Source organism: Arachis stenosperma, chromosome 7 (assembly GCF_014773155.1).
Source record: "Arachis stenosperma cultivar V10309 chromosome 7, arast.V10309.gnm1.PFL2, whole genome shotgun sequence".
Taxonomy (NCBI): domain Eukaryota; kingdom Viridiplantae; phylum Streptophyta; class Magnoliopsida; order Fabales; family Fabaceae; genus Arachis; species Arachis stenosperma.
Window position 1 is genome coordinate 3,191,288 of NC_080383.1, and position 16,758 is coordinate 3,208,045.

Genomic DNA, 16,758 nt, shown 5'->3' on the forward strand with positions numbered 1-16,758 from the left:
TATCAGGTCATAAAAAAATAAAAAACAATTCAAAAAAACCAAAACAGCAAGATCGAAAACAGTAAGATCAATAGTAACTATACAAATCAAAATATATAGGAAGAAAACAAACTATTATATGATAGAGTTAACATGAGTATATTTCATCATTAAATAAACAAAATTAATGCACAACAAAATTACATGTAAAGAGAAAAAAAAAAAAGAGTTAAAATAATATCCAAAGTGATAAAAAGATTATTTTATAGAAGACTATAAAATAATGAACTTCTAACTAAATTAAACTGTACTTATTATTATTAGAAAGAGTAAGAGAGAGCAGTAGAGAAAAAGTTTGTGTGTATATTAAAAAGTTTATACAATACTATATAATAATATTATCATTATCAATACTATATGATATCAAAACAAAAAAAAAATCAAGGTGCTAATATAATATTATCAATATTATATAAATCATCTTTATATTTATTTTTCTGTGCGTATATAATATTTAATTAACACATTAAGACATATATAATATTTTGTTAATACATATATAATATAAAGTGATTTACAAATTATTTTATTGAATATTATAAATTAGAGTGATTTATAAATTATTATTAATTCGTATATAATGTATAATTAAATTTAATGAATTCAATTAGAATAAACAACAAATTATTTATTTTATTTCAGACTTTATAAATGAATAAATTAATTAACTAATATAACAAATTACAATTAATGTAGTAAAATTAATTAAGTAATATATATTATAATAAAGTATATTAATATTTAAATATCTAATCAAATCAATTAGCTGATATAATTAAGTCATGGTAATAAATTGTATTGAATGAGTTAAAATAATTAAATCGGTAAACACTATCCGGAGCATGCCACATCAGCTTCATCATTAAGTGCAGACATCCGATTTTTATATAATAGAATAGATTTGAAGGGATTAAAAAAAGATGTCATTTGACATGTGAAATTAAGTTTATTTCAGCTATAAATCCTTAGACCAAAAATAAACAAAAAGTATAATTTTAATCATTTTTCATAGCTCTATGTTACACATCATTTAGAACAAACTAAAACGTAGAAATGATCCCAGGGAAGTGGAGGAGCATTACTAGTTTGAACTTCGTCTTTAGAAATATACGCATCAACTTTGAATATGTATCTATTTGGTCGTTTTAATCATAAGAGTTCGAAGCAACATATTTAGTTCATGAGAAAGATTAAAATTGTATACTAAGTTACCATCCCCGAGAGGACAATGTTCCTCTAACCCCATTATTTTATCAATATCTAAAAGAGATTAAACTAAAATAGGATGCAAGTTACTGTCAAAAGTATAAACAATTAAACCTTAAAATCATGTATTTCTAGAACCACAATAAGTGATATTTTCTTTTGCTATTCTAAGTGCATATTTGGGCGCCATTATTTTGTTAAAAAAAGATCTTTTTTCATTATCTTTTTTAATTTTTTAACGTGTTTGGCAAATTTCTAGTAGTAAAAGTAAAAGCACTAGTAAAATAAAAAATTTTTTTTTTGAGAAGCTGTAATTTACATCTTTTTTTAAAAGATCTTTTTTTCTTAAAAAAAGATGTTTTTCATGTAATAAATAAACAAAAAAGTACTTTTATATTGTTATACCCAAACATAATTGATAGATAAAAAGATCTTTTTACATGAGATATCCAAATATAAAATTACTTTTATTTCTCTATAAGATCTTTTAAAAAAAGATAATTCGAAAAAAAATCTTTTCTTAAAAGCTTACCCAAACAAGCCGTGAGTCTTACTTCTTAACAGGTTTCTTCTTTGAAGTTGAGTTTGCAGACGGTTGCGGCTTCGGATGCTTCTCTACCTCGCTTGGTTCCAACCACTGGAGAGGATGGCGACTGTAGAACGGCCAATTAGGGACGGTCACCAATGTAGTTAGAACAACACCACCAAAATATGTGAGGATCATCATTTGGAAAGAAGCCATAAAATATCCAGTTGTGAATGCAACCACAGCAAAGGAAAGCAGCAATATCTGCATCAGCTGCTCTGCTAGCTTTTGTCCTTGCCAATCCATCTAATGAAAGCCAAAGAAAAGTTAAACAAAGAACACTAAATCACACTCTGAATCCAAAAGATTGAAAGCTACCACACCAGAAAACATAACATTTGCAAGAAATTACAACAAAAACTTTCAAAATCTTTTAAAGAAGTATTTATTTTTTTCTTAATTTCTTGTGTCCTTACAGATAATATTGCATCTAATTACAGGCCAACAGCCAAGAAGAACATGAAGGTCCAACCTATCATGAAGGGATGACAATGGAACGGGTTTTCGCGCTACTTACCCCGCCACGTCCTAATTAGACAAAAAAAAACCCGCCCCAACACTACCCGCGAGTAGTAAAACCTTGCACCCTAACCCGCCCTGCAATTACCTGCCCCGCCCCTTTAACCTCTAAAATCCAACATACAAAATTAAATTTCATGTTATATAACAATGATTAAAGGACGAATTTGATTAAAAAAAATCTTTCGGAGACCAATTTGAAGAATGATTAATCTTTCAGGACTAATTTGATCATCTACTCTTCAAAATTTATATAACAATGATTAAAAAAACTAAGATTCAAACCACATACTCACAAAAACAAACCTAATGTCAAGTCAGTAGTCACTAAACAAATTAACACAAGACTCAAGAAGTTGCAATATTGCAACAAATCATAATTAAATCATATTAATAAGATTTGAATTCATCACCCTTTGGTCACTTTCCAACTCTCCATCATCATTAATCATTTGATAGTCAAGTTTGAAACCTAAAAATCGAGTGACATATTAACTAACAATTCAATTATGTAAAAATTAATATAAATGAAGATTAATCTATCAAAAAAATCTAAAGTAAAACACACAACCAAAGTAGTTCAATCGAGAGCTGGATTTTAGACAGAGAGACATGCATCATTTAGAGGTTTGAACAAGGGAAGATTCAGATAGTTAAAAAACAAGAATCAAGCTATCAAAAAATTGAAAATTGAGAAATTAAAGTAAAACAAGCTCACGAGTGGATCAGAGGCGTAGAGCAGAGGAGGAGGCAAGGCTGGGAAGCTGGGGAAGGAGGTGACGCCAACGATTCGCGCTGACGGACGGAAGAGAGGTGAGGCTGACGGATGGAGCAGAACCCAGAAAGCCGTGGCGGCGCATCAGACGGAAATAAGGATTAAGAAGTCAACAAACCCTAATTTCATATATTTTATTTTAGCTTTATTTTTTTACTATTTATACAATAATAATTTAATTAACATAATATTTTAATTATGTCATAAATTATATATTATATAAATATAAAATAAATTAACTTAAAAGTAAAAATATTATTAATCAATATAAATAATAAATAGAATCAAGTTGATTGGATATACATATATATGTTGTATTAGTAATAAATCGAAATTAATATAATATATATATATATATATATATATATATATATACGAATTAACTTTATTTATTTACATTAAAAAAATATAAATTAATTTACATCAAAAGTAAAATGAGATATGTATATAACGAAATTTAATTTAAAATATCGATATAATTTTTTTTATTTAATTTATCTACATAAATTTTCTAAATTTTCAATTACATTTAAGTCATTAACTCCATTGGTCTTGGAACTTTTTTTTTTAATATTGGATTTGAGTTGGTGTAATCCATCAAAATGTCTAAAAAATTGTATTTAACGTCATTGTAGAAATATACAAAACGTCACCGCCGTTTTTAATTTTTTTAATTAAAAAAAATAAAAAAGATCAAAACGTCAATGACGTTTTCCTATTTCCCATTTAAAAAAATTTACCCCCATGCAAAACGGTTCCGCCGTTTTGTAAAAATTATATATTTTTTTAATTTTTTAAATAAAAACGGCATTGCCGTTTTGTATATAACAAATTTAAAAATTATTTTTACATATAAAACGTTAGTGACGTTTTGTATTTTCTAAAACGTAAAAAATTATTCCATATAAGAGTAAAACTCACATACATTAAAATATTTGGGCACATCACACAATTTGTTCCAATATAAAAAAAAATCAGCCTCATATATGGTGCCATATGTATAGGCAAATCGGCATATATATATATATATATTGAAATAAATAATAAAATTTCTCTTCCAATAATGTAGTTGATTATTGGCTTTCTATACTAGCCAAGTGACTATGCATATTCAAATAATTGTCTCTTGCATGTTAGCAGTTATTACTATGTCTTTTACTATTCATGTACAGGAGTAATATTGCATTAGTTATTGCATTCGCCACCTTTTGTGTCATTCTCACTTTTTCTTTCGAGGAGTACTATAATGTTTTTAATATTGTGTCTAAATTAAAAGAAAAATAAATAGATAATATTTAACAGATTTTGTTTTTGATATTGGAGTAGCGACGGTATTTTTTTAAAATGTGGGTTGATGAAGTATTATTTTTAAATGTGAAACCGTTTAATTAGATAAACAAAAATTGAACCATTCGATTTTGAGAAGTACAGAAATCGGACCGTCTGATTTGTGAAGATACAGAAATCGGATTGAGAGATTTGTGAAATCGGACCGAAGAATTTGTGAGAGTACAGAAATCGGATCGAGAAATTTCTGTTAAAAAATTAAAAAATTTGAAGTATAGAAATCAAACCCTACGATTTGTGTATCTTTCACACTTTTGTAAAACATCAAAAATTACAATACTAAGGTATATCACTACTTTTACTTTCATATACAAAAAAATGTCAATATTTAATAAATTTTAAATAATTTATTTTTTATTTTAAAAGATAAATTAGATAATTTACGCATCACAATAAAAATATCATATAATTTATTTTTTTCTTTTTATTTATCTTAAAAGGGATAAAATAAAATAAGACTCGAGATAACATAGATAATATTTAAATAATAATATTTATTTAAAATATAATTTTTATGTTTTTTATTACTTAACCTAAGTTTTTAAAATAAATCATTTCATAACATATACAATTTTTATGACGAAAATATTTAGAGTTTAATCACTGTTAATTCTCAAAAGAAAAAATATCGATACGTATAAGATAAATAAAAAAAATTAAAATAAAATATTTACATAAAATTATTTACTAATCTCAATAAATTTTTTTATGTAAATAATATATTTAAATATAATTATTTACATATGTTTTTTTTTATAATTTGGACTTTTACATAAGAATTTTTATAATGGTACTGTATATTAGGCTGCATTACAGAGACAGAGACACAAAATCGTATTTGACAAAAGAGATATGAACAAAGACAATGTGTACAAAAACACTGAATTAATGTATTTTGCGTCTATTCTGACAGGGAGCAATAGCTTCCCCTAATTTTAATTTTTTACATGTAAATTTCAGTTTAACTTCTTTTAAAATTTTATTTTAGTCTTATTTTATTGTGTAAATATTTTTGGCCTCCTCTAATATTTCATCTAACTCTATCTCTATTGTTTTCATTGTCTTGTTCTATCATGTTCTCATAAAGAAACGTAACTTTATAGGTCTAGTAGTGTATACTACTTGACAGTTCGTTAGGTTTCTATAAAGGCCAAGTTGACCATGCATTTTCAAATTATATGATCCCTTAAACATAGCAATTGTGTATGTCATTAACTTATTATCATATAGGGTCTTAAGCTATATAAAGGATTGTTATTACATAAATTGTGATATACTATCAATGGCTAATTCTAAGGACTATATTTCGTTTGTTCTTCTTTGTGTTTTCCTCTTATCTTCACATGCCTTGGCACATGAATTATCCAAGGGTGAGTTTTTTTATCTCTATTTCTCTTACACAAACTTTTAATTTCCAACTCATTTTTGCATATTCTATTTTCTAAATGAATTTACATTGAACACAAATAACACATTTTGATTGAATGACTTTTTTTCTATATTAATTAGAGGAAAGAATTTCAACACTACGTGCTATGAAGGTTCATGGGTTAGAAGGTTCAACAAGTGACTCAATTCACAATGGTTTTGGTTATTACTATTATCCAAATCAATGGGGTAGTATTCCTCATCCCCCTCCTGGTTCGAGGTATAGTCCGAAAAAGCCACCACCTCGTCGCGGTGGCCCTCCTCCTCTTCCTCCTCCTTCAAATTACTATCCTCGCATGATGGGCTTCCTCCTTCCTTTTCACACTCCATTGCTTCCTATGCACACTCCATTGATGTCTTTCTCTGGTGATTCATTTGGTTACCAACCCTTAAACATAAAAGATATAGGTAAGACATACGTATTTTAATGACTAACTTCTATAACGGAAATATTTGATAACCAAAGAAAATCAACAAAAAATAGTCATAATTTATCTTATTTAATATTCATTAATTGTTGCATTACCTTATTTTTTTTCATAGTATTTCGTTATTTGAGGTCAAGGATTGGTATTTTTCTATCCGAGGCCAAGAATTAATTATCGTGGATTTGAACTTTATTTAAAAGTTATCGTCGATTAATGGATTGTTGCATGCATAAAACGAGATTTAAATTTTTAATTAACACTTACTTAAGCGAATTAATAAACTAATCACTAGACTAACGGAAAGTAATTAGTTTTGTAGTTAACATACATAACAAAAAAAATTGTCCATAATTATATATTCTCTCTTTTAATTTTCGAAAATGAAAATGAAAAAAAAAGGGTGATTGGTTAATTAAAAAAGTTGTTAATTTGATTTACTTGTCTATCGAGAAGTAATTAAACAACACATCTCATGTTTTTGTTATATATATTATACTAGAAATATTTGATAACAAAAAAAATTAGCCAAAAAATAATAATAATTTATTTTATTTAGTATTCATTAATTATTGTGACAATTAATAAATATTAAATAAAGCAAGTTCTGACTTTTTTTATCTCCTTAGCAGTAGCGGAACTTGAAACAAAATTTTGGGGGGCCATGATAGAAAATAATTGTTAAAAAGCTTTTGATATAAACCCCATTTAAGATAAACTCGTCTAATTTCATCTCTCTGATTTGGATAATATTGCCAAATTTAAAGCCGTTTTTCAATGTCTCGTTCCAAAAAATTAAGGTCAAACTCATCAGATGTAACTTTTAAACTTTTGAAGGTTGTATCTTACTTTCTTCGTGATTCATTAAAGTAGAAGAACTATCTACATGTGTTGATATTGTAAAAGTTATATGTTCTCCTTTTTAAATATTAGCCTTCCTCTTAAAAAATCATCAATTCTTTGAATTTTTATTATTATTTTATATAAAAATTGGAATATATATCCTATAAAATATGTAAAGAAGAAGTTAGAAGGACAAATATTAAAATTTATAATATTTATTGAATTTTTTATCAATTTATACAAATACAATAATATTAATACTTATTGAATATTCTATTATTTTTTATCATATAAAAAATTAAATTAAATAAATAGTAAAATATAAAATAATATTAAATTAAATAAATAAAAATATCTAATTTTTTATATTTAAACTTAAAGGTAGAGAAAGTGTTGCTTATTGAACTTATTGATTACTTTAAGTCATAGTAAAGTATTACTAATTTTTTTATAAAAAGTTTGGGGGGGCCATGGCCCCCCCTTGTCTGAACTAAGCTCCACCACTGCTCCTTAGTATTATCTTTATTACACTAATTATTTTCTTTAATTTACACTTACTAAAGTATCATATAATAAACAATATAAAAACTTAATTAGTTATAATGCTCCTATAATCTTATAAAATATTTGAATATTATTGTTCTAACTATTATTATGGTAAATAATAAATAAATTTGTAGAGCCAGAAGAAAGCTATAAGGGTAGAAGTGTTATGAGGCATCGGAAACTGACGAGGCCTTCAGAAATTAAGTGGAGATATTTTCATGCTTTTCCACTCAAAACTTCAAGCACCATGCATGCATATATAGATGATGGTAAAATGGGTCATGGAGACACTGCTAAAGGAGACAATGAACTAATTAATTAATGCTATCAATAAATTAAACATTTACATGCTATGTTGTCTATGGCAAATGCATAATAATATAATATGATATGATTATGTATGCATGCCCTATTTAAATAATATTATTGATCTTTTGTGGCCATATAATTGTCCAGCAGTGTTGAAATAAAAGCATAAATATATGTTAATTTGTTGTTGGTTTTTATATTGACTCGAATAATTATATATGTATGAATTCTATATTTTTTAATTTAAAAATTTATAATAATGTATATAATTACCTCATTATTGATTTCAATTTAACAAATTAATAATTAATAATTTTATTTTTATTCCGTGCATAGCACATTATCAAACTTGTTATGTATATAATCCTTTAATTTTTATATTAGTTTCTTCTAATTTTATTTTTTTCTTCTTTTAAAGTTATATTTTTTTTTATATTGGCCCTTTTAAAAAATTATTCTATTTTTGTCCTGCTAATAATAGAGTTTGATTTTAATAGTCATACAATTAAATTTATGTATTTATATAATCTTTTGAATAGTGAATTTGAAGATGAGTTACTTTTGCTAATATCACAATATAGGATTGATTGTCGATGTAAAATTAATAATAAATTAGTTTTTTTAACCGTATTACATCGTAGGAATATAAATTTTTAAAAATTACGTTGATTTTATTCTAACATTATAGATTATAATACAAAAATAATTTATAAAATCAAACTATTTTTACAAAAAGATCATAAGGGACAAAAATTTTCACCGACTATGAAGATCAGAATTTTCGTGAAAAAAAAATTAAATAATAAATTTTTTTAGTTTTTATTTTCGTGTAAAAGAGTTTAATTTTATTAATAAATAATTTTAATATTCATTATCTAAAACTTAAAAAACTTTAATATGTATACTTTTATATTTAATTAAGTGTTAAATTTGTTGTACAAATAAAAATAATTAATTTTCATATTTGTTATTTAAAAATAATATTTTTACTCTTTATCTATATAAAAATATAATTAGATATTAGTATAAAAAAAATTTATATTAATAGTTATAAAATTAATTCAAAATCAAATTTTTTTTAAACAATTGAATATTGATTTTAATTATTGATCACAACATTAATATTCTTTTCAAATGATATGAAATAAATATTTGAAAGAAGAGAAGTAAAAATATAGATTAAAAAGATAAACGGTGAAAATTTAAAATTTAATAAAAAAACTAAAAAAATATATATATAATAATAATATTTTTTATGAGAATAATTTTATGAAATATTTTTTTAATGAAAATTAATTATAAATTTAATGCATTCTTTATAATTTTATGAATTTATTTAAATTATATTATTTTATTAATTTGTTTAGAACAAAAAGATGGAGAGAAATAGAGATTGAAAAAAAAAAAAGAGAGAGAAAGATAAGGGAAAAGAAGTAATTAAATAAGAGGATGTAGGAAGAAAATTTATTAATTTTAGAGAAAAGATATTTGTTTCTAGTTGTAATGAAAAAGTGTCATTATGTGATATATTTTAATTGTTAAATTAGTAATATAATATAGTTATATTTTAATTTAATTTTAATTACAATTAGATAATGTCATGTTACATATTTTAATTATTAATTTTATAATTAATCATTGATAATGATATATAAGAGAGACAAAGTGAATGAAAAAATACAAAAGATAAAAAAAAAAGAGATAATTTTTTAATTGTAAAAAAAATTAATTTCAATTATAATTATATTATTTAATAGTATTATTTACTCTTGGCCTTCAATAATGGCCAAATATATATATATATATATATATATATATATATATATATATATATATATATATATATATATATATATATATAAAATTGGACTTGCATTGCATATATCTGAGTGTGATCACACATGGATAGCTCCAAGGTTTTGGTTTCCTTTGTTGTTCTTTTTGTTCTTCTCTTACCTTCACATGTCTTTACGCAGGAATTGATAAAGGGTGAGTCTTCTCTTTCCTTATTTCATCACCAATAACCCAAAGTATATGCTTTCCACTTTCCATATTATTATCTTTGTATATTCTTTTTTCTGATTTATTATTATTATTATTATTATTATTATTATTATTATTATTATTATTATTAAGCATAAAATTGATTTCCATACCCATTAATTGTTAATTATTAGTGCAAAAATTGCCATTTTAAAGTGATAAAATATATATTTTTAATCTCTAATTAAAAAATTTTAAAGACAGCTGCAATCATCCAACAAATTTATTTCCATTCTATTTGTATAAATATTTTTTTCCTATATCCATCAGAGGAGAGAATTTTAGGACATGATGATGATGGGTTATTGGAAGATTTAACAAGTGATTCAGTTGATTAATATCTCTATAATATAGAATGGACAATTCATCATTATATTCTTCTATATATGTTATATGAAGTTGAAAGAAATTGTTTTTATGATACTCGTTCAATAGGTTATTATCTCGCCGTTAATTATAACGATTCGCCGCCGATTTATATATATGATCCATGGGCCAATTTTCGTCTTCTTTGTCCTCCTCCTCTTCTTCGACCAACCAAAAAGCCACCTCGCCATGGTTCTTGCCATCTTCATCCTCATCCTCATCTTCAGTTTCCTATTCATCCATAATCACAACGTATATAATTCTTACGTTCTTGATTATTTATTGTTATTTCACTTATTAGTGTTTTTTTTCTTTTTGGTGACTTTTCACTTATTAGTTTGAAAAAGTGAAAAAAAAAATGTTAGTTGCGTTTGGAATATATTTTCATTTTTTGTTTTTATTTTTAGTTTTTTATTTAAATTTTATAAAAAAAATAAAAATAATAAAATTATATTTTTTATTTTTATTTTTTGTTTTTATTTTTTTTTTATAAAATTCAAAAAATAAAAAATACTAAAAATAAAAATAAAAAAAACATAAACTAAATATATTTTTATTTTTTTTTATATGAGAGATATCTGAATGATATTTTATTTATCTTTATTTATGAAATATATAATCTTTTTTTATATGTAAAATCAAAATAAATTATTTGAGTCTACTTGACTAAAATAAGTTATTTAAGTCATTTTGTTTTATTTTTAATGTATGCTGATCTTGTGATATTTATCGAAAAAAATATTTCTACAATTTTTGTCTCAAAATAGTTGAGTATAGCAATTTAATAAAATTGTGACTAACCACTATAAACTCAAGAATTCAATATATATTCAATAATATATAAATATCTAATAAGTGTTTAATTACGTACTAATAATAAAGATTCATATACCACAATAAAAAGAGCATCCAACCGTAATTTTTTAATAGCATGTAATATTAATGTTATAAGTGTGAGAAATATATAAAATTAATTTTATATATATATATATATATATATATATATATATAAATTTAGTATCTTAAGATTTTGAATTAAACTTCATCTTATGTTCTCTTCTAAAGTTTTATCAATGGTCAAGAGATTTTCAGTGACCCAACATTATCCGCCGCAAAATTTTGGCGGCTTGGAAACGGGTTCTAATTAATTAGTTAATGACAAAGTAATAAATATATATATAATTAGTAAATTTAATTAAACATTTTGTCCAAAGAAATTTGATTGATTGTCTGCTTTTGGATAAAATGACTACATCAAACCTTCTAATTCTATGTTGCATTTTTTAGTTTGTTTAAAGAAAATAAAAAAGTACCTCCTTGAAGTTTTATTTGATTGAAGAGTTTAACATTTTTAAGTAAAATAAACATTAGTGCTTAATTAATTAATAATCACCCTGATTTAATATATTTCGTCAATTCTATCTATAATAGTGAACTAGATTAATCCTTCTACTAATAAGATACGTTTTGGTGACAATAATTTAATATTAACTCTTGTAATTATATATTTTACGTAATCTCGATTTGTAATTAAATACCGTTTGGTTCACTTCTCATTTCTCGTGATATAAAATAAAATTTTATTTCTAAGATTAATTGACCCTTGAGTATTGTTTCTATATACTGGCCAAGTGACAATCTATTTTCGAATTAAAAATAAAATGAAATTTTGTTTCAGTATTAAACTCTTAGCTTAGCTAGTACATTGTGATTGTATTTTTTAGGTTTAATTACTCTACAGATTCTTATAGTTTCACCAAATTTTCAGTTAAGTTCTTATAACTTTTTTCCTTTCAATTGGGTTTTTATACATTTTTTTTCAATTTAGTCTCTGTTAACGTTAAACGTCAAAAAAATGTTAATGAATAGTAAAATTATTTAATTTGTATATACCCTTAGGGACCTAATTAAAAAAAAGGTATAAGGACCTAATTAAAAATTTGATGAAACTATAAATATTCAATAAAAGATATTTCTATAATTTCTATCCAATGACTTTACGACATAAAAGATATTTCTATAATCCCTTTTATTTTGTCACCATCATCCTTTTGCTTATTTATATACAAATTGTACTAGATACCTTCTATTTTCTTTTTTAACTTCCAAAATACCTTGTTTTAAGAACATACAAAAAAAAAAAGGAATGTCTAAAATGAAACAAAAATAATAGTAATAAGTATATATAAAATTCAGTTTCTATTATTCAAGTATTCATTATAATCATGTAATATTTTACATTTGTGTGAATTCATAGAATATAATTTGTATCTTTATCATATTATGGTACACCATAGACCATCACAAGACTATGTAATTTGTTTATGAAATTTGAAATCCAAAAATGAAAACCACATAAAACGTAGTTTCAATGTAATACAAATAAGCTAAAAATCATGTTGCAGCCTCCTACTCTCTGATCAACAATAACATTGATAACTGCCAGTTTTCGAGCTGAGAAGGATTCTGAAATAGCAGCCTTGAGTTCATTAGGTGTCCCAACAAGATATCCTTTTCCACCAAAATCAGTTCTTGTATTGCAGCCTCCCACTTTCTTTAGAGGTTCTCCAGTTACCACCGTATAACCTCCATTATTGAAAACAATTACTACCACAGGTAATTAGTACCGAACTAATGTCTGAATTGAAAACAAAAAGATTAATCATCACACAATTGCAAGAGTAATTTATTACATATAAAAGCAAATATATGCAACCATATATGATCATATCAACATAATGAAAGAACTTCCACATGACATATGGTAACAAAAACCATTGATAGAGTAATTTTTTTATATTTAGGCTAAAACAAACAATACATATTTTCTCAGGTATCAACAAAAGACAAGATATATAAGACAACAGTCCAAAATTTTTTCTACACATTCATGAATTAAACCATGTCAAAAAGTATCAATAGTCACCTATTCATTTATAATTTAGTTTCCAGAAGAAGGAACTCTTACAAACAATCCCGACAAATTAAGGACGATAAAAGAGAGAAAAAGAAAATCCAATTTCATAATCAACATCATCACAGCAACAACAATCAATAATAAACAAAATTCATAATCAACAAAATCATTTCATACATTAATTCATCAATTAACAAAATTTCTGCAAAAATATCCAGGGTCATATCAATTTTTGGCTTATCTTACTCAGTTTGATCTAATTTTATAGAACGCCCATTAGGGGAACATTTGATTTCTTTTTCCTTCTTTTTCTTTTTCAAATTTTTAACATCTCCAACATCTTTCTTTTTGTCTGACAAAGCTGCTTTCCTATTTCATTGAAACAAAATCATGAATAAATTAAAAAACTTAAAAAACATTAAAACAGAGAAAACAAGCATGCATACAAACTATAATTTAGAATTAGTGATATCACCTATGTGTCTAGCTATCTTGAAGGACATTGTTAATTTCTAAAGCTATTTGAATAATACTATCACCATCACCATCATCATCTAAATCTACCGAATGATACTTCTTCTTAAGCCATACATATTTGCCCTTCTTACCTTCTGGTTTGATATCATCAGAAGCATAAACAATGTACCTATCTATCATTTGTGAATATCAAAAGATATTGAAAAAATTGTAAAGGTAATGAAAGACAAAAAAGTATTATTTTGACTTTGTTTATATTTAAAGTCTTTCGATTTAAGAGTGCATCAAAACATGTTTCAAATTCCATTAAAAGTACTCTACAATTGCAATAATTAATATCTTTTCCAAGAAAAACTATACAAGATCAAGTGGGAAAAAGTTAAATGAAATCGGAACACACCCAAGCAAGATAGGAGAGGGATGAACATTGAACGTGCCTTCATTGGAAATAGGAAATGGCAGAAAAACCTCTGGATTAAGATTATCATCAATAAAATGATCTTCCAAATCATCTTCATCGCTACAATTTGACCTCTCATTCTCTGTGTCAGCAATATCCACCCCGAATGACTCTCTGTCCATAGTAGCTGAGGAAACAAATACCATTTTAAAATAAAAAGAAAAAAGAAAGGCAAATACAGTTGGAGAGTGAAGGATACGAAGAGGAAACGGCGAGGCACGGTGAGGGAACATGACAGAACCCACAGACAAACTACGTGGAACAGACAGATGGACACCGTAGAGCAGACCAGAAGCGACAGAGGACCACCAACCAACGAATGCTCACGCCGCCACGAACGACGATGCAGATGGACGACGACACCAACAAACGGAGGAGAAACGCCACCAAACAAGAACTTCAGAGAACAAGTTAGGGTTGGGTAGGTTCTCTCACTTTGGACAAAATATCCAGGGTTAGTTTTGGTATTTTAGAAAAAAAGAGGTGTGGTTAATTAATTATTCTAATTTAACTATGAGAATATTCAATTTTTTAATAAAATATTCCGTTATCTTAAACGATTTTGTCACGGCAGGGATTAAATTGAAAAAAAAAATTAATGTATAGGGACTCCATTGAAAAAAAAAAGTATAAAGACCTAATTAAAAATTCGGTAAAATTATAGGACCTACAAAGTAATTAAACCTATTTTTTATTCTAATTGGTTTTTATTATGGCTAATTCTATGGTTTATATTTCTTTATTTATTCTTTCTTCTGTTTTTCTCTTATCTAGTTATCTTCACACGTTTTGACACATGAACAATTTAAAGGTGAGATTTATGTTTCCATATCTTTAATTTTACCCAAACTATATGTATACTTTATATTTGATTAGGTATTTGTTGCACAAATAAAAATAATTAATTTTTATATTTGTTATTTAAAAATAATATTTTTTTTTATTTATATAAAAATATAATTAAATATTAGTATAAAAAAATTTATATTGATAGTTATAAAATTAATTCAAAATCAATTGTTTTAAATAATTGAATATTGATTTTAATTATTGACCACAATTCACAACATTTATATTCTCTCCAAATTATATGAATTAAATATTTAAAGAAAGAGAAGTAAAAATATAGATTAAAAAAATAAACGATAAAAACTTAAAATTCAATAAAAAACTAAATAAATATATATATAATAATAATAATATTTTTTATGTGAATAATATTACAGAATAATTACTTATAAATTTATCTGAGTGTGATAACATATGGATACCTGGAAGGTTTTTGTTTCCTTTGTTGTTTTTTTCTTCTTGTCTTACCTTCACATGTCTTCACACATGAATTGATCAAGGGTGAGTCTTCTCTTTCCTTATTTCATCACCCAAAGTATATGCTTTCCACTTTCCATATTATTATTATCTTTCTACATTCTTTTTTCTTATCTATTATTATTATTATTATTATTATTATTATTATTATTATTATTATTATGAAGCATAAAATTGATTTCCATACCCATTAATTGTAATTATTAGTGCAAAAAATTACCATTTTAAAGTGATAAAATATATATTTTTAATCTTTAATTAAAAAATTTTAAAGACAAATGCAATCATCAAACAAACTGAATTTGCATTCCATTTGTATAAAAAAAAAATTTTCCTATACCCATCATATGTTGAAGGCTCAGGATGATGATGAGTTGGAAGATTTAACAAGTGATTCAGTTGATCAATATCTCTATAATTTAGAATAAACAACTCATCATTATATTATGATCTTTTATGTTATATGAAATTGAAAGAGACTTTTTTATAATACCGGTTCAATAGGTTTTTATTCTGCTGCTAATTATAACAATCTGTCGTTGGTTCAATAGGTTATTATTCCGCCGCTAATTATAACAATCCGCTGCCGGCTTATTTATATGATCCATGGGCTAGTTTTCGTCATCTTCTTTCTCTTCCTCTTCTTCGACCAACCAAGAAGCCACCTCGCCATAGTTCTCAGTATCTTCATCCTCATCCTCATCATCGTCGTCTTTGATCTTTTGTTCATTCACAACCACAATATATATTTTTCTTAAGTTCTTGATCATTTACAATTTACTTATTAGTTTGAAAAAGTAAAAAAAATGTTAGAGTGCATTTAATTTGTATTTTCATCTTTTGTTTTTATTTTTAATATTTTTTATTTTTATTTGTGAAAAAAAATAAAAACAATAAAATTTTATTTCATGTGTTTTTCTCTTAGCTTGTTTTCATTTTTTCTTTTACAAAATTTAAAAAATAAAAAATAATAAAAAAAACAGAAAATAAAAACACAAACTAAACGTATTTTTATTTTTTTATGAGAGATATCTAAATGATATTTTATTGATTTCTATTTATGAAATATATAATTTTCTTTTATGTAAAATAAAAATAAATTATTTGAGTTTACACTTGACTAAAATGAGTTATTTGAGTCATTTT

At 24.9% G+C, this 16,758-nt stretch overlaps 1 protein-coding gene across 1 annotated transcript; it reads left to right on the plus strand.

Moving 5' to 3' along the window:
• The first annotated feature begins 5,678 nt into the window (after positions 1–5,678).
• On the plus strand, positions 5,679–8,181 carry LOC130942261 (uncharacterized). Its single transcript, XM_057870986.1, has 3 exons — positions 5,679–5,842; positions 5,982–6,308; positions 7,849–8,181. The coding sequence occupies exons 1-3, from the start codon at positions 5,755–5,757 to the stop codon at positions 8,034–8,036; spliced, it is 603 nt and encodes a 200-aa protein (XP_057726969.1). The 5' UTR covers positions 5,679–5,754; the 3' UTR covers positions 8,037–8,181.
• Positions 8,182–16,758: the final 8,577 nt, after the last annotated feature.